The sequence below is a fragment of the Trachinotus anak genome, unplaced genomic scaffold, assembly GCF_046630095.1.
Source record: "Trachinotus anak isolate AG129_WGS33_773 ecotype Australia unplaced genomic scaffold, CSIRO_AGI_Tana_v1 ptg000005l, whole genome shotgun sequence".
NCBI classification, from domain to species: Eukaryota; Metazoa; Chordata; class Actinopteri; order Carangiformes; family Carangidae; genus Trachinotus; species Trachinotus anak.
Window position 1 is genome coordinate 12,900,925 of NW_027273856.1, and position 19,936 is coordinate 12,920,860.

The 19,936-nt window shown below is 46.5% G+C and overlaps 1 protein-coding gene across 1 annotated transcript; it reads left to right on the forward strand.

Moving 5' to 3' along the window:
* The first annotated feature begins 72 nt into the window (after positions 1-72).
* On the forward strand, positions 73-19,520 carry ddhd1b (DDHD domain containing 1b). Its single transcript, XM_071478368.1, has 13 exons — positions 73-1,178; positions 1,874-2,050; positions 2,311-2,439; positions 3,601-3,748; positions 3,834-3,943; positions 4,999-5,105; positions 5,318-5,574; positions 9,917-9,992; positions 10,928-11,077; positions 11,225-11,289; positions 11,508-11,686; positions 11,998-12,249; positions 16,128-19,520. Exons 1-13 carry the CDS (start codon positions 485-487, stop codon positions 16,310-16,312), a joined length of 2,529 nt encoding a protein of 842 aa, XP_071334469.1. The 5' UTR covers positions 73-484; the 3' UTR covers positions 16,313-19,520.
* The last annotated feature ends 416 nt before the right edge of the window (positions 19,521-19,936 follow it).

Below are 19,936 nucleotides of genomic sequence, written 5' to 3' on the forward strand. Positions count from 1 at the left end.
TGACGTCAGTTTGAAAGAGTGGTCATATTGCTGTGCTCTGAAAAATACAATGAAAACCTGCGTGACAGTTGTATTTTCATACAATATATATTCCTCTTATATGTGTGCTCTGTATTGTATTGTAATACGTTTAAAATTCACCATGGTTCTTGCATGTGGATATGGATTTTATTTTGAATTTTTTAACAGGAAGTTGACTTGACAGCAGGGGGCAGCTGAGATTGCATCCTAGCTAGTACCGTTCATTGATCATCCCAGCAGTCATCACGAAAACCGAGGACCGCGGTGTGTCCAGGCGGGGATGCAGCCGCTTCACTTGCCGTTTAAATGGTCTGGACTGTTGTGTTTCATCTGTAGCTATAATGTTAAGGAAAACAGGGGATGTCGTAACAGTTCGGCTTACAGATGTTAGCAGCTGTGGAAGAAGAAGCCGTTAATCCGGTGTAACAGTCTGACGGTGGGGGCATCACGGACCGTGAGCACCATGACGGAGAAAGCGACTGTCCGCCAGCAGAGCTCGGAGAACAACTCAGTCAGCAGCAGCGAGTGGGACATGGCCAACGACGTGTTTGTGTCCGGCTACGACGACAGTGCTTCTGGAGACCCGGACCCGGTGCAGTCCGGCTTGGACAGACACCTGCCGCTGCTGCCCCAGGATGGCATGATGCTGGGCCTGGCTGGGGAGGAATACTCGGGCTCATCGTATCTGGACATCGAGCCAAACTACACCGAAAGTGACGGGAACGTCACAACCAAAAAGCGCATAAGGTCCAACAGTTCACGGCACCGCGGGGACATCGTCACGGAGCTGGGACCTGAGGAGGTCCGGTGGTTTTACAAAGAGGACAAGCGGACGTGGAAGCCGTTCGTCGGACACGACTCTCTAAAAATCGAGATCGTCTATCGGAGATTCTGCGAGCAAAGCCCCGACAAGGTCAAACGCCCCGTAGATCCCGCCGAGGCCGAAGGGAAAGAGGCTGCCAGGTCCGGCGATGTCCCGCAGGAGAGCGGGGCCGCTGACAGCGGTAGTGTCCGGGCGGAGCCGTCAGGGCAGCGGGGCGGAGAGGAGACCAAAGACCCGGACGACATCAGCATCAGCGTGGAGGCAGTATGTGTCAGAGGGGGGCTCTACGAGGTGGATATCCGAGAGAAGGAGTGCTACCCCGTTTACTGGAACCGTGAGCAACGATTCATGTTGTTAATGATCTTCATCACTGTTTTAGCACCGTTAGCACCTGCTGCTAACACCAGCTCCACTGATAGAACCAGACCTGGTCCTGCACTGGTAGACCTGCTACAGTTGTCACAAACATGTAGCTGAACCAGTACCACCACTCTGTCTGGACTGTTACCAGTAACATTGCCACAAACCCCACTAGACAGTCATTATTATACAAAGATACACAACACGTGATCACACGCCTGGTCACTACCTCAGGTTCTCCTGAGGCTGCAGGTCCTCATGTGGACACGTCACCTACAGCTGATGGACAAAAACTCAAACACTTCATCATTTAATAGTTTCACAACACACTCACAGACTGGAAGCAGTGAAGCAGGAGGAGAAGCTGTTTCCATGTTCATGGTGATTTAAACCACTGATCGATCACATTAAATAAACCACAGATTAAATAAACATGAAATAAACCACATATTAATCAGAGGCCATGATGACACATCAGTCACTGGTGATTGTCTTACAGCAGCAGACTCTCAGTAAATGTGGTGTGCAGTTTGTTATCTACAGCCAAACTGTCACATGGTATCACTGCCATTATTATTGTTCCTGCTACTTTTGTCAGTACAACACTTATATCAGCAGAGTGGAGTCACTGTGTTCACCTCCTCCTCCTTGGTGTTAAATGTCCCTCAGAACAAGACCGTATTCCTGTGATGAGGGGTCAGTGGTTCATTGATGGGACGTGGCTGCCCCTGGAGGAGGACGAGAGTGACCTCATCGAGCTGGAGCACCTCGCTCGTTTCCGGGGGCAACAGATGAGGGACACCTACGAGATGGAGGCAGTGACCACCACAGTGGACTGCAAGGATGGTAAGGGATGGAAGAGAGAGGTCTTTGTGTGTGTGTGTGTGTGTGTGTGTGTGTGTGTGTGTGTGTGTGTAACCATTCAAGGTAAAGCCACTAATCAAGTCAGGTGATGTTATTCTAGCTGAGTGTGTGTACAGTCTGAATTATGACTTTTGTGAATGGACTGTAGTGAACTGAAGGTTACACACACACACACACACACGGTGAAATAACTGTGCCATCTGAAGTGTGTCACTGTTAATCACAGTGTGACTGTCTCCCAGCCATCCACAGTCTGAAGCTGAGCAGGAGTCATGTGGACTGGCACAGTGTGGACGAGGTTTACTTGTACAGCGACGCCACCACCTCCAAGATCGCTCGCACTGTCACACAGAAACTGGGCTTCTCTAAAGGTACGTGGGACGTGTAACACCTGGAGAGTTCATCACAGACTCTGACAAAGAGCTTCAGCTGCAGAGCAGAGGAGGAAGTGTTTCACACAGTCTGATACATTATTAAAGGAGGATTCAACACGTTCCACTTTACAGGAAAATATTTCACATTCTTCACACATTAGTTCTACTGGATTCTGTTTAAAGGTCCATACAGTCTAAAGGTAGATGTCCATGTGTTTGTGATCATAAAGCAGGTCTAGGTTCTATATTAATACTGTGAAAGTATCAAAGCCTCAGTCCACAGAGAAATGCACACAGCCTGTATTCAGAAACTGAGCCTTAAAACCAGCCGCCGGGCCTTCTGCAACTTTGTGATGTCACAACAAACAATCACCGCTTTCAGCCATGCCCCAAGCCCCGCCCACTTGGACCCACCATCCAACCTTGCATGATTTGGTTTATTTGAGTGTTTACCTGAAATCTGCTATATTTTTATTGGATCACTCAGAAAACAGTCAGCCAATCAGAAGAGGCTCAGAGCCTCTCTTCTGATTGGCTGACTGACCTGTTGTTACTAGAGCTCCAGAGAGGAGATGTAAAACTACACTGAGATGGTTTTTGGTTCTTAAAACCACAAATATATCTTCTGAAGAAGAGCAACACTTCAGATAAAACACAGAAGAAGAGTAAGATATGGAGCTTCAATATTCTGTCTTTACACTCAGGTGTTTCACCACTGCAGGTCCAACAGCTGAGTCTAAAGGCTCAGTTCACAAACTGCTGCCTTCATCCTCACCCTCATCCTCACTCACCATCTCCTCAGCACCCACGGCAGCTGATGTGAGATCGTCAGGAAAAATGTTATTAAATGTCATGGGGTGAGGGTTAGCGGAGACAGAGGGTCACAGGGAGGAGGGAAAATCTGTGGTTGTGTCATTTGGGTGAACTGACCCTTTATTCATTAATGCAGGACAACACAGAACTGAGCCGTTACACAGCAGCTCTGAGGGGTTGCTCCGTGCACTGTGACCATCTGAATGTCAGGGTCATCTGCACTGCTACGTGGTTTTCTTGCTGATGTAGACGGTTTCAGAAACAGGTGAAGTCTGGCTGCTTCAGTCTGGCGGCCGTCAGCAGACTGCATGCTGGGTAATGATGCTCCCTCTCTGGTGTCCTCAGCCTCCAGCAGCGGCACACGTCTCCATCGGGGCTACGTTGAGGAGGCAGCACCTGAGGACACCCCGCCTGAAACCACACACATTGTTTTCGTTGTGCACGGCATCGGCCAGAAGATGGACCAAGGCCGCATCATCAGGAACACCAGCATGTGAGATACGCAGGTTTCTGGTGGGAACATAGAGCTGAGTGGAGGCAGAGCTGGTGTTGCAGTAACTGTTCTGTCTGGTACACAGGATGAGAGACGCTGCCAGGAAGATGGAGGAGAAGCACTTCTCTGACCGCACCACAGAGCATGTGGAGTTCCTCCCTGTGGAGTGGAGGTCTAAGCTGGCTCTGGATGGAGGTAGGCTACACCTCAGCACAACCTGACCCACCTGTCCCCCTTTAACAGCTGCAGCTCATTCAGGTAAAGACAGACCTAATGACACAGTAGCCATGGTTACCACATAAACAACAATTTGACTGGAAACATTCACAGAAGGCTGCTTTGAGATCAGATGTGAGGACAGATGTCAGTCAGTGGCTGAGTCCCAGATCAGGGTGTCAACGTTCAGAGGCTGAAGAATGACTGCGTCACAGTGGAGTCCTGCTTTTCCTGGACCACGAAGGATCCAAAGGGACGGATAGATAGATAGATAGATAGATAGATAGATAGACAGATACTTTATTGATCCTTCATGGTCCAGCATATCCCAAGATTCATTGCTCCAGTAATGAAAACAATCTGTCATCAACCAGCACAGACAGTCTGAGGATCACACTGTTAAATGTCAGTATTTTGTTTCAGCTCAGTTCAATACTAATGGTACAACTGTTAAACCCAGGACCTTAAAACCTCAAGTTCAGGTGAAAAGAAGTTGTCAAGGTTGCTGGGCAACAGGAGCGGTGCTTTGTGACACAACAGTAAGGGCAGGAACAGCAAAACAGAACAGAGAAAATTCTCTGTAGACCAGACCGTCTCAGTCGTTTCAGTGTCCACATCAAAGCTGTAACTAAATGTGCATCTCAAACACCCAGCTGTGGTCAGAGACTGTATCTCACCAGAAAGTTCTTCATGTCTTCACATCCTCCAGAGTCCATCATCACCACTGGTTCACCAAACCAGACCATAAGGCAGCTCCAGTTGTTCAGGGTCCTGACTGAAAGAACAGGGAGCACATTAGTCCAGTTCAGGTCTTTGACTGGTTTCCAGTCACATACAGAGCTGAATACAAAGTTTTACTAAATGGTCTGGGCCGGTCACCAGGTCACCAATGATACTGTCACTATACAATACAATACAGTACATTAATAAATAGAGTTCAAGCAGCAGGCTGAGAAGCGGAGGATTGTGGGAAACAGAGTGAGGTCATGTGAGGTCTGAACTTCTTCAGCTGTGTTGCATGTGTTCTGCTGCAGACACGGTGGACTCCATCACTCCAGATAAAGTGCGAGGTCTCAGAGACATGCTGAACAGCAGCGCCATGGACATCATGTACTACACCAGCCCCCTGTACAGAGACGAGGTGAGTCTGACACTGTCCACTACAGTTTTAAGCCTCGCTCTGACCCCTCTCAGCTGCTGCTGCTGGTTTGGGAGCATCAGTCTCATGACTCTGAATCAACTCCGTCATGACTAATGTTGTAATCCAACATGGCTGTGGCTCTGAATTATGGCTATGAAGTAACAGTCATCAAACATGTAAGTGTGTTGTTGCATGTCTGTGTGTGTGAGTAGATCACCAGGGGTCTGACTCTGGAGCTGAATCGTCTCTACTCACTGTTCTGCTCACGGAATCCAGACTTTGAGAAGAACGGGAAAGTGTCGATAGTGTCGCACTCGCTGGGCTGCGTCATCACCTTCGATATTATGACGGGCTGGGACCCCGTTCGCTTCCATCACCAAGAAGCACCAGACCCAGAGGAGACGAGGGTGCGCTGGCCGAGTGACGAGGAGCGCCACCTTCAGGAGCAGCTGAGGCTCACACACCTCAGGTACTGCACGGGGTATTATTCTGGAACAGGTTTCAGTGACTGATAGAAAGCAGAGGTAAGATTGAGCAGTTTTCAGAACTTGGACTGGACGAAGTTCACCTCCAGTTAAAGCCTCAGAACAGTCAGGATCTAGATCAGTACAGACAGAGCTGTGTGAACACAGAGGAGCTCGTTGACACACGAGGCCTGAGGTTTAGAGGTTCAGAAGTAACTGGACTCCGGCAGCTGAGAGGTGAGAGTGTCGTCTCTCAACACGAGGAGTGAACAGTTGACTGTGTAGGTGAATAAAGAGGCTCAACAAAATCTCAGATTCTCATTTTAAACTAGAATCACCGCCTCGTGGTTCTCTCCCTCCGCCACTTAGCCTAGTTCCGGGATACATCCCAGAGTTATATCAAATATCAACTGTGTCAAATTCTGTGATAATTGCTGTGTGAAGTCTTGAGTAAAGGCTAAAAAGTGCTTTGTGAGGTCACAATGACCTTTGACCTTTGACCACCAGATTCTGGTCAGTTCATCCTTGAGTCCAAGTGAATGTTTGTACCAGATTTGAAGAAATTCCTTCAAGGCGTTACTGAGTTCACAAGAATGGGATGGATGAACAACCTGAAAACATGCTGCCTCTGGCGCTGACTGTCGCCGCCCCGAGGCACAAGGAGCACGAGTCCTGTGGAGGATCCGAAAAGCGTTCATGTGGTTACACAGCAAATCAAGAACGCTCTCCAGGACGCAGGCAACGTGTTTCCATGTCAACAACCTGGAACCAGTGTCATGACCGGAACCTGGAGGATTCACCAGAAGACCAGGCTGCTGTTCACAAAGACACACAAGAAGATGTACACAATGTCTGGCTCCAGTGACTCACTGGTGTTTACTGATGATTTCACTGCTGACAGAAGCAGCAGGATGAACACATAGGTCTACAGCAGGACAACGATCCTTAACATACCAACAAAGCAACCAAAGAGTCATTCACCTGGTGTCAGTCCACCTGCTGAAGACTGGACTAAAGACAGAGACCCCACAGCAAGAAGAGCTGCGGAGCTGCAGTGAAGCTGTGTAGAGCATCACCAGGGAGGATCCAGAGAGTCTGCTGAGGGTCTCAGTCTGCAGACAGTCACTGCTAAGGAAGTTACACTACACATTAAAAATGAGGATGGTGTTGACTTCATGTGTATCTGTATGTACGTATATTTACAGATATATTGAAGGATGGTATGACCACGGTAATGTTTTTTAAAAGAAAACAAACTCTTTCATTGAGTAATCCAGACAGTCTTCAGACTGGTGCCATCTTCATACCTCAGTTTCTTTTTTTTCCTCTCTCCTTTCTTGTGGTAACATATGTCAGACTGCCACCTACTGGCAACACATCACAAACCACCATCATTTCATCCTCTCTCCTAGATAGGTTAACATGTACTTTCACAACTTTATATCTGAGCAGTACTTTCACTTTCTGAGTGAAAACTTTCTTGAACAACATGAGGTGCAATGAAAATACCTGTTCGATATAAGGTTACCTACAGTGCACTCATAACTTCATACATATAAAACGTTTTTCTTTTAAACGTGCCAACAGCTTATCACTGCTCTATGAGTCTGTCAGGTAGTTTCCTTGGTCTCATTGACCCTCTCTTCCTCCACAATCTCCTGAATCTTCACCAGACTCTTCCTGTTTCTCCTGATCACTTGTCCATCTTCAGTCTTCACAGTGAATTGTTAGAGGCTGTTACAGTTTTTCCATTCTTTCTCATGTCTTGCTGTCTATTTAAACACTTTGTTGTATTGTAGCAATTCTCTGAGGCAAAAAGTTTTTGCAGAAAGTTAAGGAATGAACTTTTTCAGGAAGCTGATCATCCCCATGGCTCGCAGGACTCCTTTTTTGTCTGTAGGGGCAGTCATGTCCAGTATGTCCTGGACTTTTGATTGATCTGGTCCCCCCACTTTCTCCTGTGAGTTTGTCTCCCACAAAGATGATTTTAGTAACACCCTTTCATTTTTTCTGTTCAGCCCTTTCTCTTGGAGCTTTTCTAGCTCTCTTTTTATATTCTCATTAAGATTTTTGGCATTTTTATAACACAAGTGATGAATTTACCCAGTCTGCAGGTTGCTCCACTTGTTCAATGACACCCAGCTGAATGGGTGTCGGGACTGTTTTGAGTGCACGGATTGGAGTGTACTGTTTGAGCCGCAGGAAGATGAAAACAGCAGGGACACTGATCCTAGAATGGTTGACTGCACCATGGATTACATTCAGTTCTGTATGGACACTGTAATACCAACAAGAACTGTCCAATGCTTCCCTAACAACAGACTCTGGATCACCAGTAACATCAAGACCCTCCTCAACCAGAAACAGGAGGCCTTCAGGGTTGAACAGGGAGAAGCGTAGGTGTGTGAAAAGGAGATTAAAGCAGGTGAAGGAGGATGAAAAGGGGAAAGTAGAGAGAAAGCTGCAGCACAACAACACCAGAAAGGTGTGGAAGAGGATGAGGACCATCACAGGCTTATAAAGAGAGGAACAGCCAGGTAACATCAGGTGATGTGGGGGCCAATGAGTTCAACCTGTTCTACAACAGGTGTGACACAGCCTCACCTGTTCTCTCTCCCACTGCTTCACCTGCAGCTTCTCCTACAACATCTCCTTCACGCTGCTGCAACCCTGACACTGCAGCTGCAAATTCCTCCACACTGGGATCAAGTCTTCTGTCCCTTACAGTGGATGAGGTGAGGGCGGAGCTCAAGAGGCTATGTCCTGGAAAGGCAGCCGGCCTGGATGGTGTGTGTCCGATGGTCTGTGCAGCTCAGCGGGCTGAGCCTCTCCAGAGTATCTTCAACTCACGTCTGCAAACAGGGAGGGTCCTGGTCCTGTGGAAAACATCATGTCTTGTTCTGGTACCTTAAGTAGGATGTCTGGCTGAGATAAATGACTATAGACGTGGCCCTCTCATCACACATCATGAAGACCCTGGAGCGGCCGCTTCTACACCTACCGAGGCCACAGGTTGGACAGCACTAGATCCCCTACAGTTTGTTACAGGAACATATTGGAGTGGATGATGCTGTCCTCTACACGCTCCATTGGGCCCATTCTTACTTGGATGAATCAGGTGGTTACATGTTCTTTGATTTTTCAAGTGCATTTAACACCATCTACCCCCCATTCTCAAAGACAAGCTGCAAGGGATGGGGGTGGATCCCTCCTTCACGTCCTGGATTGTGGATTACCTCACAAGACGACCACAGTACGTCAGGCTGGTAACTGTGTCTCAGGGACAGTGGTGAGAGACACTGGGGCTCCACAGGGGACTGTTCTGGCTCCAGTCCTGTTCACCCGGTATACGACAGACTTTAAATACAACTCCAGATCCAGAAATACTCAGATGACACAGTTGTTGTGGTGTGTATCAGGAATAGGCAAGAAGCAGAGTACAGGGATCTGACGATGGCCTTCAGTGACTGGAGCCACAAGAACTGCCTCCTTCTGAACCTCCAAGACCAAGGAGATGGTCATTGACTTTGGTCTAGTCCCACCCTTCAGTCAATCAGCGTTCGAGGGAAGGACATTGAGATGGTGCACATGGGGTCTGTGACTGTAGGATTCTGGACTCACTCAGGACTGTTGTGGAGACACATGCTCTGTAATCTTGGATAATACCAACCATCCTCTCCATATCATCCTTGCAGGCCAAAGAAACAGCTACAGCAGCAGCCAACATCTCATCTCTTTGCACTGCAGGACTGAATGGTTCAGGAAATCATGACATCTATTATTTAAAAGAAAATAAACTTGTTCACCAAGTAATCCAGACAGTCTTTATTGGTGCCATTTTCGTACCTCAGTTTCTTTTTTTTCTCTCTCCTTTCGTAACTTATCTCCATGGTATCAAACGTTAGACTATGTTTTTGGCAAAACAAAACAAATCACCTATTATTACAACCAAGGGATTAGGTCCCAGTCAGACTGGGTTTGTGCGACATGATGAAGCATAGTGTAAAGGCGACTGAGGAATGACCTGACATGCAAGGTTTGTGCTGAACAATAACTGATGATCATTAGACCTGAGATAAGGTGAGACTGAGATGAACCACGCGGCTGACACAACAACTCTGTATTCCACTATGTTTGAATGTATTCAATCTCTCTTCTATGTTAGTAACAACAGAACTGCTCCACTGCCTATGGTCACCAAGATTTCTAAATCTCGATGGTTGCAGGGAGTTGCATATATTACCAACTAAATCTCTGTTCTGGATTGTAAAGTAACATCTTGATCAAATTGTTTCTTATTTACTCTTAGTGGTTAGTAATTTTAATCTCTGTGTATGATCCCAACAGGCTGAGGGACCTGGAGGATCAGTTCCAGGGTCTGCAGACCTCATCTTGTGTCGCAGTACCTGCCTTGAAATTCAAGGTAATGCTGACGAGTAGGATTCTACTGTATCACCAGCATTTTCTGCTCACCATGCAGAATAGATATGAAACTGCAGACCTTCTGATTTAAACTACAGACCTTCTGATTTCTAGCTACTGACCTTCTGATTTAGACTACAGACTTTCTGGTTGAAACTGCAGACCTTCCGATTTAAACTACAGACCTTCTGATTCTAACTACAGACCTTCTGATTTCTAACTACAGACCTTCTGATTTAAACTACAGACCTTCTGATTCTAACTACAGACCTTCTGATTTAAACTACAGACCTTCTGATTCTAACTACAGACCTTCTGATTTCTAACTACAGACCTTCTGATTTAAACTACAGACCTTCTGATTTAAAGTACAGACCTTCTGGTTTAAACTACAGACCTTCTGATTCTAACGACAGACCTTCTGATTTCTAACTACAGACTTTCTGGTTGAAACTACAGACCTGATTTAAACTACAGACCTTCTGGTTGAAACTACAGACCTGATTTAAACTATAGACCTTCTGATTTAAAGTACAGGCCTTCTGATTTAAACTACAGACCTTCTGATTCTAACGACAGACCTTCTGATTTCTAACTACAGAATTTCTGGTTGAAACTACAGACCTTCTGATTTAAACTACAGACCTTCTGGTTTAAACTACAGGCCTTCTGATTTAACCCACAGACCTTCTGATTCCAACTACAGACCTTCTGATTCTAATTACAGACCTTTTGATTTAAAGTACAGACCTTATGTTTTAAACTACAGACCTTCTGATTCTAACGACAGACCTTCTGATTTAAACTACAGACCTTCTGATTCTAACTACAGACCTTCTGATTTAAACTACAGACCTTCTGATTCTAACTACAGACCTTCTGATTTAAACTACAGACCTTCTCTCATGTTGAATCCACCTGCTCTCTGTGTGGCAGGTGGAGAACTTCTTCTGCATGGGTTCTCCTCTGGCTGTGTTCCTGGCACTGAGAGGGATCCGTCCCGGAAACAATGGGGTGCAGGACCACATCCTCCCCACAACTATCTGCAAACGCCTCTTCAACATATTCCACCCCACAGACCCTGTGGCGAGTCACTGTCCCCACTACGAGTCACTTTGTATCACATATGGATGTTATATATCTCATTGTTGCTCTTATAATGTTACACTACAGAATAATGAGAGGTAAACCACATGCTGAGAGTTCAGCCCTCAACATGCGTTTGTCTTTCAGGCGTACAGGTTGGAGCCTCTCATCCTAAAACACTACAGTAACATTGCACCCGTTCAGATCCACTGGTAAGTGCGTGGTTTTATCTCTTGTGAGTTTAGCAGAGCAGCAGAGACTGTGATGTTGTCTGACTTTGTTCCTCTGAACAGTTTACAATAAGAGCACTGCTACAATGAGCTGCTATAAACCAGCAGAACTATCAGCTACAGTGTTTAATGAGCTGACAGCTGGGGACAGGAGGACAACTACAGTCAGTGACCTGAGCCTGATCTGATGTGATGTGCAGGTACAACACCACCAGCCCGACACCGTACAATCAGATCCGACCAACGCTGCTCAACCCCCCAAAGGAGACAGCGTCCATCTCAGACTCTGAGAGCATTCCGAGCCCCTGCACCTCCCCACCCCAGACCCGACGGCACTACGGAGAGTCTATTACCAGCCTGGGCAAGGCCAGCATCATGGGTGAGCACACAATGAGGGTCAGGGCTGTGTGGAGGGCAGATCCAGGGGCAGGAGGACATGGTGGAAGAAGCGGAGCTCTCACTTCTATTAAAATTCAAACATTGGTTCACATGACCCCTGTACAACTCCCGGCAGTTCTGACCTTGCTGCAGTGATGTCGAAGTGTACTCCAGGTTATGTCAGTACGCCGTGACATCACTGGTAGGTGTGGTTACAGGTACAACAGGCTACGCTCCAGCAGTCCTCAGGACAGTGTGGAGCTCAGTCTGGATCCAGGTCTGACCTGATCCCTGGATCTTTCTTCCCCTCAGGTGCTGCGAGTCTTGGGAAGGGAATAGGAGGAATCCTGTTTTCCCGCTTCTCGCGTTCCAGCAGCCAGGTGGGTGGAGTGGAGGAGGAGCCGTCAGACTGTGAGGGTGGAGCCTCTGAGGTGGAAAACACTGCGTCAGGAGAGGAAGGAGTGATGGACAGTGAGGTGAAGGACAAACAAACAGAGGAGGAGAGGAGGGAGGTGGAGCCCGCCATGTCCCAGTCCACCTCAGCCGTCATGGACAGCACCTCATGTGAGTACTGTGCTTTGGTCAGAGACCCAGGTGGACTCACCTGCTGTGGGGTCAGACCCATTAGAGCAGTGATCGTCAACTGGCGGCCGAAGCTTCCAATCCGCCCCATGATTGAATTCTGGAATTGCGAGGAGGAAAAAAAAAATAAAAAAAAATCTTGTGGTACTTATGGTATATTTTTAAAAACAAAAAATCCCCACTCTTAAAGCAACCCAAAAACAATTGAGATGGAAATGACTTTAGCAGAAATGATTTACCATTTGATCCATTCCAGAATCAATCTGTCGGCGCTTATCAGCGAGTTTTCAACCAGGAGTAAGCGCTACAGGTAGGCCTACCTCCCTCATGTGCTTTCCGCAGCTTGCTTCTGGTTGTGCACTGAACAGTAGTAGCCTACAACAGGTGAAGCTGAAACACATCCCCACCTTTTATGACTGTCGTAGTCTGTTTACATTCAAGAATGAGGACAAACCCGTCGCAGTCATTTAACATTTATTGTTTTATGTGCTGTTCTTATTTAACGTCATTTTTCACATGCCCTCAATAACAAACAGCAGAAGAAAAACATCACTTAAAAAAGGATGGTAAATACTAACCTTGCGCGATAACAGAAAAAAACACAGGTCAGAAGTGTTGCCCAGCACATCAAATCAAACGTTAATGATTTCACATTATGTGAAATCACAAGGCTAAAATATTCACACTTGGTTAGTGGGAGAAATAGTCTTGGGGACAAGACACCCACAAAGTGCTCAAGCTTTCAGCTCCATGGAGAGCAGCCTTCATGTCACTGGCGGCCTGGATTTCAACCAGCTCACTTTCAATAGCTGCCTCGTCCAACTGTATCACCTCCCTCGCATTACCGGAGAATTCTCCACCTGGGTTGATAGTGAATGGGTCACACACAAATCCAATAACATCCCTGGAAATAACAAAGTCATTGAATCTGGCTGAGAAGTTCTCCTTAAATTGTGTGATGAATTTCTTCATCTTCTTCGTGATGTTGCTGTCCCCCACTGTGAAGTGCAGCAGCCTCCCTGACAACAAATCTGCGTGGAACAGATCAAGTTTGTTCCCAAAGGCATCATGTTTTTCCACCATATCCACCACGGACTTTTCTGTCCCTTGTAGTTGTAGATTGAGTTTGTTCAAATAGGAAAAAATGTCTATCTGAAATGTTTGCCATCAAAATATCGGACAGAAACGCACAACTGGGAAATGTCAGTATTGTCAGTGGACTCATCAATAGCCAGAGATATGTGTTTGGCTTTCTTGATCCCATCAAGATCCCAACATCCTCTGCCCAGACGTGGACACGACGTGCGACAGTTGGAGCAGACAGAGATATCTGTTTAACAGACGCAATAATTCTGTCCATAGACTTGTTCCTCCAGAACAGTGACCATGCACTCCTTAAATACCTCAGTGTCGGTAAATGGCCTGTTATGCTTGGAGAGCACCCAGGTAGCTTGCAGAGATGCACTCGTTAACCTCTCTTGTTCAGTTAAAGCTCGATTAATAATTCCTCTGGCATGGCAATTTTTCTTTGACGGGCCTCTGACTGCTCAGGATATGACTCCTTGAAACTTGTATGCTTTGTGTTGTGTTGACACCACAGATTGTATTCTTTTGCAACAGCGACAGTTTCATTGCAAATGAGGCATACAGGTATCGCATTTCTAAAAGTTGGCATGATGAATACATACTTATCAGTCCAATCATCATTAAAGAGGCGGTTTTCCGCATCAACTTTTCCTTTCATGCACTTCGAGAGCGCCATTTTACCTGCATGAAATCAATTATAAAGGCCTTTTTCCTGCACGTGTTTTCCACCAATCATGAAACTGCGTATTAGCGTTGAAGCCAGTGAAGGACATGACGGCCTGACAAATATCAAGGCAAAATATCTCTATCACCTCTGGTGGCTGACTGCAGTATAGGTGATAGGAGCCTGACTGATAAAGGCCAAAAAATGCCAACAATTTTGTCAGAAAATTAAAATATCAAAACAACAATACATTAATTAGGCCAAAATGTACATTTTATTTCATTTTATTTTAAAGTCTGGCCCCCACAGTGTCTGCTGAGAAAAATTCTGGCCCTTTGACAAATGTAGTTGATTATCCCTGGTAAAGAGGATCTTTGAACCAACAGTGAAGAGCTAAAAGCTGCAGTTCCTCTAATGACCACTAGAGTCTGGCTCCAACAGTGGGTCAGTCCCCATAGACTCCCATGTTCAATTGTCCAACTTTACAGCAGAAATAAACATGTTTACAGCCTGGTACAAAAACTGTTCTGGTCTCTAGAGCCTATTTCCTCCTTCATGACAACTGTACGGGATGAATTTTATAGAACTCACCTGTTTACATTTCATTAAGGACTGAAGTTATGGAGAATTGAGGGCGTGGCCTCTTTGAGTGACAGGTGAGTGAGTGTATTCACCACAGTCTCACCTACATACACGCCCCACCTCTTTGACCATATTGGGATTAGCAGGGAGTTAGGGGTGGAGTCAGGCACTGCCAAGATGGCGACAGTGGAGCAGCTCACTCTGAGCCACAGAAACCTGAGGGTGATGTCATAGAGGCTCCGCCCATCTTTATTTACAGTCTGTGTTTCAGACTAACAGCCCTGAGCCCTAAGCAGCACCCTCAAGCGAAGTTTCAAAAGCCCACATCAGTTGTCTGTCGTCATTCTTCCAATCTGGACTGAAGTCCAAACGGTTTCTTTTGTTGCTGTTGTCATGATGTGTTCACTAAAATGAAACTTGAATCAACAAAACACATAAACACAGAAGTGAGCGTGGTTTCACTTCAGAGAGTAACGTAAAGGAAGCTAAGCGTTAGTGAATGTTATGACTGAACACAGACATGGAATCAAACACAGCACAGACACTCAGTGGTCAATAAACAGGCCTTCATTCAGGAAAAGGTCCGGGACACAGAAAGACAGTCCATGACTAAAGGCAGGGTCAAGAAACAGGAAGTGGTCAAGCACTGGGTCACTGGGAAAACACACATGTAGGAGAAAAGGCTGGACCGCTGTCACTATGGGAACAAGATGAAGGAACACTGAGACCAAATACTCTGAGGGAGGGGGGACAATGACACACTAGGGAGGGGTCAGGTAACCACACAGGAGGTGAAGGAAACACAGGAAACACAAATACTGGAGACATTAGAAAAGAAGAGAAAAGGACAGTGAAGATTCAGCTCGTTTGATTTAAAACAGAAACAGAAAAACAGCAATGAAATAAACATGGAATAAACACACTGTCTGTTTGTGCTTGCATCATGTTACACTTTATAGAATGGCTATTCTAACTTCATTTCTTGGCTTTTATTTTTAGATATTTACTTTTACTTCCCTGTCACCTGACTACCCTCTTTATTCTTCAATTCAACAAGGAAAAAAAAAAAAAAGTGCAGACACCAGAGGTGGATGGTTTCTTGTTTGTTTTTTTTTATTCTGAAAATAAAAACTGAAAAACTCCTTTTCATATTTTTAGGTTTTAACATTTTTAGTTTTTATGTTTTTTGGTATAAAACAAAGGGACAACCTGCCTAACAGTATGCAGACCTTACTGGTCTCCAGTGGTTGTAGTTCTGGGGGTGTGTAGTGATGGAGCAGGGTCCTGAGGGTCTCTGTTTTTATGTTTCTACGTGTTTCTGTGAGGGGCCTCATGTGGATTTATGTGGACTTCCACGGTCCTTTTTGGTGCAGACTTCTCCAGACCAGATTACCAATGAATCATGGTTTTAATTAATGTTGTATGATGATATTGAAATAAAGAGTTTGTAATGGCTGGTGCCTGATGTGGTGGGGGGTCAGAGTGAGACTGTCAGTCCAGTTGATGGTGATCTGTCCATCTGTTGCAGTGGAGCTGGAGAGACGCATCGACTTCGAGCTGCGGGAGGGCCTGGTGGAGAGCCGCTATTGGTCGGCGGTGACCTCACACACAGCCTATTGGTGCTCTTATGATGTGGCTCTTTTCCTCCTCACCTTCATGTACAGACCCCAAGAACCAGCTGAACCTGCAGAGGACCACCCAGACACCTCGTAACACCGGGGGGGGGGGGGCCCACAGCAGACTGGGGTCAGTTCATCGTCTCCTCCCGCCTTCAGAGTCAGTGTGAAGCTCAGGTCATGGAGCTTCACGTCATGTTTACACATTGTGATCAGATGAACAGCAGGTTTTCTTACCATTAACCAGATGCTACTGACTGATGCTACTTCATGAGCTGTTTGATTTGATTGGAGAAGGGCTGGAGCGAGTGCCCACAGCACTGACAGTCATCGCCAGCAGAGTGACCTTTGAACTTTGGCAGCAACCAATCATGAGGCTGCAGGTTGATTACATCATGTAGCCACAAATAAAGTTAAACTGAACCGACTGTTATACCTGAGACATGAAACTGAATGGACCCAACACACGCACACACACCCCTGAAGTCCTCCCAGTTTACACACCGTGATCTCCATGTGACCTTTGATCCAGACTGAGCTCAGATGTCAGACAAGCTGTCCTCTGGTTCCTGCTGTGCTCACCTGTGCTCACCTGTGCTCACCTGAGTCAGATCCCGCTGAGGATCCCCTGAACCTCTGTTCTTGGACAGTCTGTGACTGTCCAAGAACGTACTAACCACGTGATGGTCATGTGACCCACTGTCCAGGAGGCTGAGAGGATTCCCGCCAGCAAGATGTACGCCCGCATCCCAAGATCCCTGAGACCAAGGCCTTAGCTAGAACTGACTGAGCCTTCCCTGACACTCCTGTGTGACCTCTTCTTATTCCTCTTCTTCTTCGTCTTCTTCATCCCCCCCTTCCCCCTCCTCCTCCTCCTCCTCTTCTTCTTCTTCTTCCTTTTCTTCTTCCTCTTCATCTCTTCCTCCTCTTCTTCTTCTCCTTCTTCCCCTCCCTTTTCTTCTTCCTCTTTGTCTCCCTCCTCCTCCTCTTCTTCTTTGTCTTCTTCCTGTCTCCCTCCTCCTCCTCCCGTTCTTCTTCTTCTTCCTCTTCTTCCTCTTTGTCTTCCTCTTCGTCTCCCTCCTCCTCATCTTCTTCTTTCTCTTCGTCTCCCTCCTCTTCTTCTTCTTCGTCTTCTTCTTCTTCTTCTTCTTCTTCTTCTTCGTCTCCGTCCTGCTCCTCTTCTTCTTCTTGTTCCTCTTCATCTCCCCCTCCTCCTCTTCTTCTTTTTCTTCCTCTTCGTCTCCCTCCTCCTCTTCTTCTTCTTCTTCCTCTTCGTCTCCCTCCTCCTCTTCTTCTTCTTCTTCTTCCTCTTCGTCTCCCTCCTCCTCCTCCTCTTCTTCTTCTTCTTCTTCTTCCTCTTCGTCTCCCTCCTCCTCCTCCTCCTCCTCCTCTTCTTCTTATTCTTCTTCTTCCTCTTTGTCTTTCTGCTCCTCTACTTCTTGCCTAGCCTCAGTATCACTCCTGTCATGTCACTGCTCTCAGGACGTGAGGAGGATTTAAATCTGTTCAGAGATCAGTAGATCAGTGGCTTTAAGAAACAGCTAATGTCTGAGTTAAAGCAGCATGAAGTGATTTTTGACCAGATCACAGTCATGTGACCAGGCTCACCTGGCACCTGGATAGAAAACATTATCCCATTATAGTTAGACATGTTAGTACTGCTGGTACTAGAGGACTGCAGCGTCACCACAGCTTCTGTTCACACTGAGTCTCTGAGGGAACTGAGGAAACAGCCACACCTGGTCCTGCAGCATGTACAGGTGTTCCCTGATTACCTATGGAACCTGGAGTCTTGACTGCATGTAAACATACTGAAGCTGTGGCTGGAGTAGCAGAGTCCAACCAGTCCCCCAACTAATCCCCCAACCAGTCCCCCAACCAGTCCCCAAATCAGTCCCCTAACCAGTCCCCCAAACTGTTCAACCATCAGCCCTCTGATTCGACCCTCAGTGTCCCCTAAAATTGCACCCCTACAGCAGCAGGGGTAATGGACCTCGGTTGTCATGGTTACAATAATAATCACACAGACTGTAATGAGAGCGGCGTATCTGCATTTGTCCCCATGGTTACTATGATAACAGTCATGTCTTGGTCAGGTTTAGGAAAACATGGTGATTTGGGTTAAAATAAGTACTTCCTCAACATTAGACGATCTCTGTTGTCATGGTTACAATAATAACAATGAACAGTCATGGATAATAGAAACAACATAAACTGCTGCTTTCACATGGGAATCAAACACGGCTCTCCTGAGTCATATTCATCCATTCACCCCAACCTCCTCCTGATGTGGACTTTGTCGCTCTATAAACTACGTCACCGCACTTTTCCCTTTGCTCCTGTCATCATTACTACGACCACTAGATGTTGCCTAGCAACAAAATCTAACTGTGGGTCATAATAACCTGCTGACAGACGACCTGTGGGCTCAGTTGTTACTGGACAGTCTCTCAGAGTTAATATTATTAGCTACAAGACATTTGCAGCGCAGGTTGTTTCACTTCCTGTCAGAGCCTCGTCACCTCATGGATCTTTACCTGTCATACCTGTGTCTGTGTCCAGATGTTTACTGAACTGAGGTGACATCACAGACATGCCAACCCCTCCCTCATCTGTCAGACAGCCGACATGAGCCTGTTCTGTGAAGGAACAGCTGGAGTCAGAGGGTCCTGTAGTGTTTGTGAACAACTGTGTATCCATGACGACAAGGTCCCATTAGAGAACCGGCTCAGACAAAGCATGTGCACAGATCATGGTCTTTGATTTATTAGGACTGAGAGCTCAGCTAAAAAGACACATGTCCTGTTTCCTGCCCTGTGCCTGCTGCATGTTTCACGGGTTTATTCAGACCTGTCACTGCATGTGTGGGAGGTCAGAGGGACTGATTGAACACAGATGTCTGCTTCATGACAGTTTCTCTGCTGTAACACAGGTGGAAAGCTCCTCACTGTTGGTTAAATGATAGCTTCTGGGTCCCTGTGGTAAAATGGATCACCTCAGGCCCACCAATACCTGTGCCATATCTCAGCAACATGAAGGGTGGTCTGCAGAGGACTGAGGTGGTCCTGATGGACCCTCTTGGATCCAGGATGTTTGACAGTGCTGTTTATTTTGTGCCATAGTGTTGTTTTGTTGTTAATATTCTGATGTTCCAGCTGATTAGTGTGATGAAGAGGACCCTCTTCATCAGCTCAGTGTCAGTCTGTGGTCATCCTCTTTTCTCTGTTCTGCTCCTTCTGGATGATGTGGTGCTTTTCCTGATTTTTCATTAAAATAAAGGGGACCTGTGCCTCCCCCACCCCCACCCCCTGGTTTACATTCATTCAGCCTGATCTGTGTGTGTGTGTGTGTGTGTGTGTGTGTTTCCTCCCACATACCAAACTCATGCAGTTGACTCTAAAATTCCATCTAGGTGTGAACGGTTGTTTATGTCAGTCCTATGATTGGCTGGTGACCTGTCCAGGTGTAACCAGCCCCTCGCCCCTCAGCTGGTGTGGCTCCAGCCCCCCCAGTGATCCTCAGAGGAGAAGTGGTGTCTGATGGATGGATGAATCCTGTACATCTTTTACATCAACTGTGTTTGTGTTTGTGTCCAAACAAAACAAAGTCCTCACAGATCAAAGCTACAGTATTGGAGCATTATTATTATTAATGTTATTATTATTGCCATGGTGAAATGTCAGGGGACTGTGGTGGACGCTGTATGTCAACATTATTAGGA

What these genes read in the sequence shown, in the direction of transcription:
- ddhd1b (XM_071478368.1), top strand. Translation starts at nt 485, where the DNA reads ATGACGGAGAAAGCGACTGTCCGCCAGCAGAGCTCGGAGAACAACTCA. An exon ending in ATCATCAGGAACACCAGCAT is followed by an intron (nt 3,749 to 3,833) that starts GTGAGATACGCA and finishes TCTGGTACACAG; the next exon opens with GATGAGAGACGCTGCCAGGA. An exon ending in GGGCAAGGCCAGCATCATGG is followed by an intron (nt 11,687 to 11,997) that starts GTGAGCACACAA and finishes TCTTCCCCTCAG; the next exon opens with GTGCTGCGAGTCTTGGGAAG.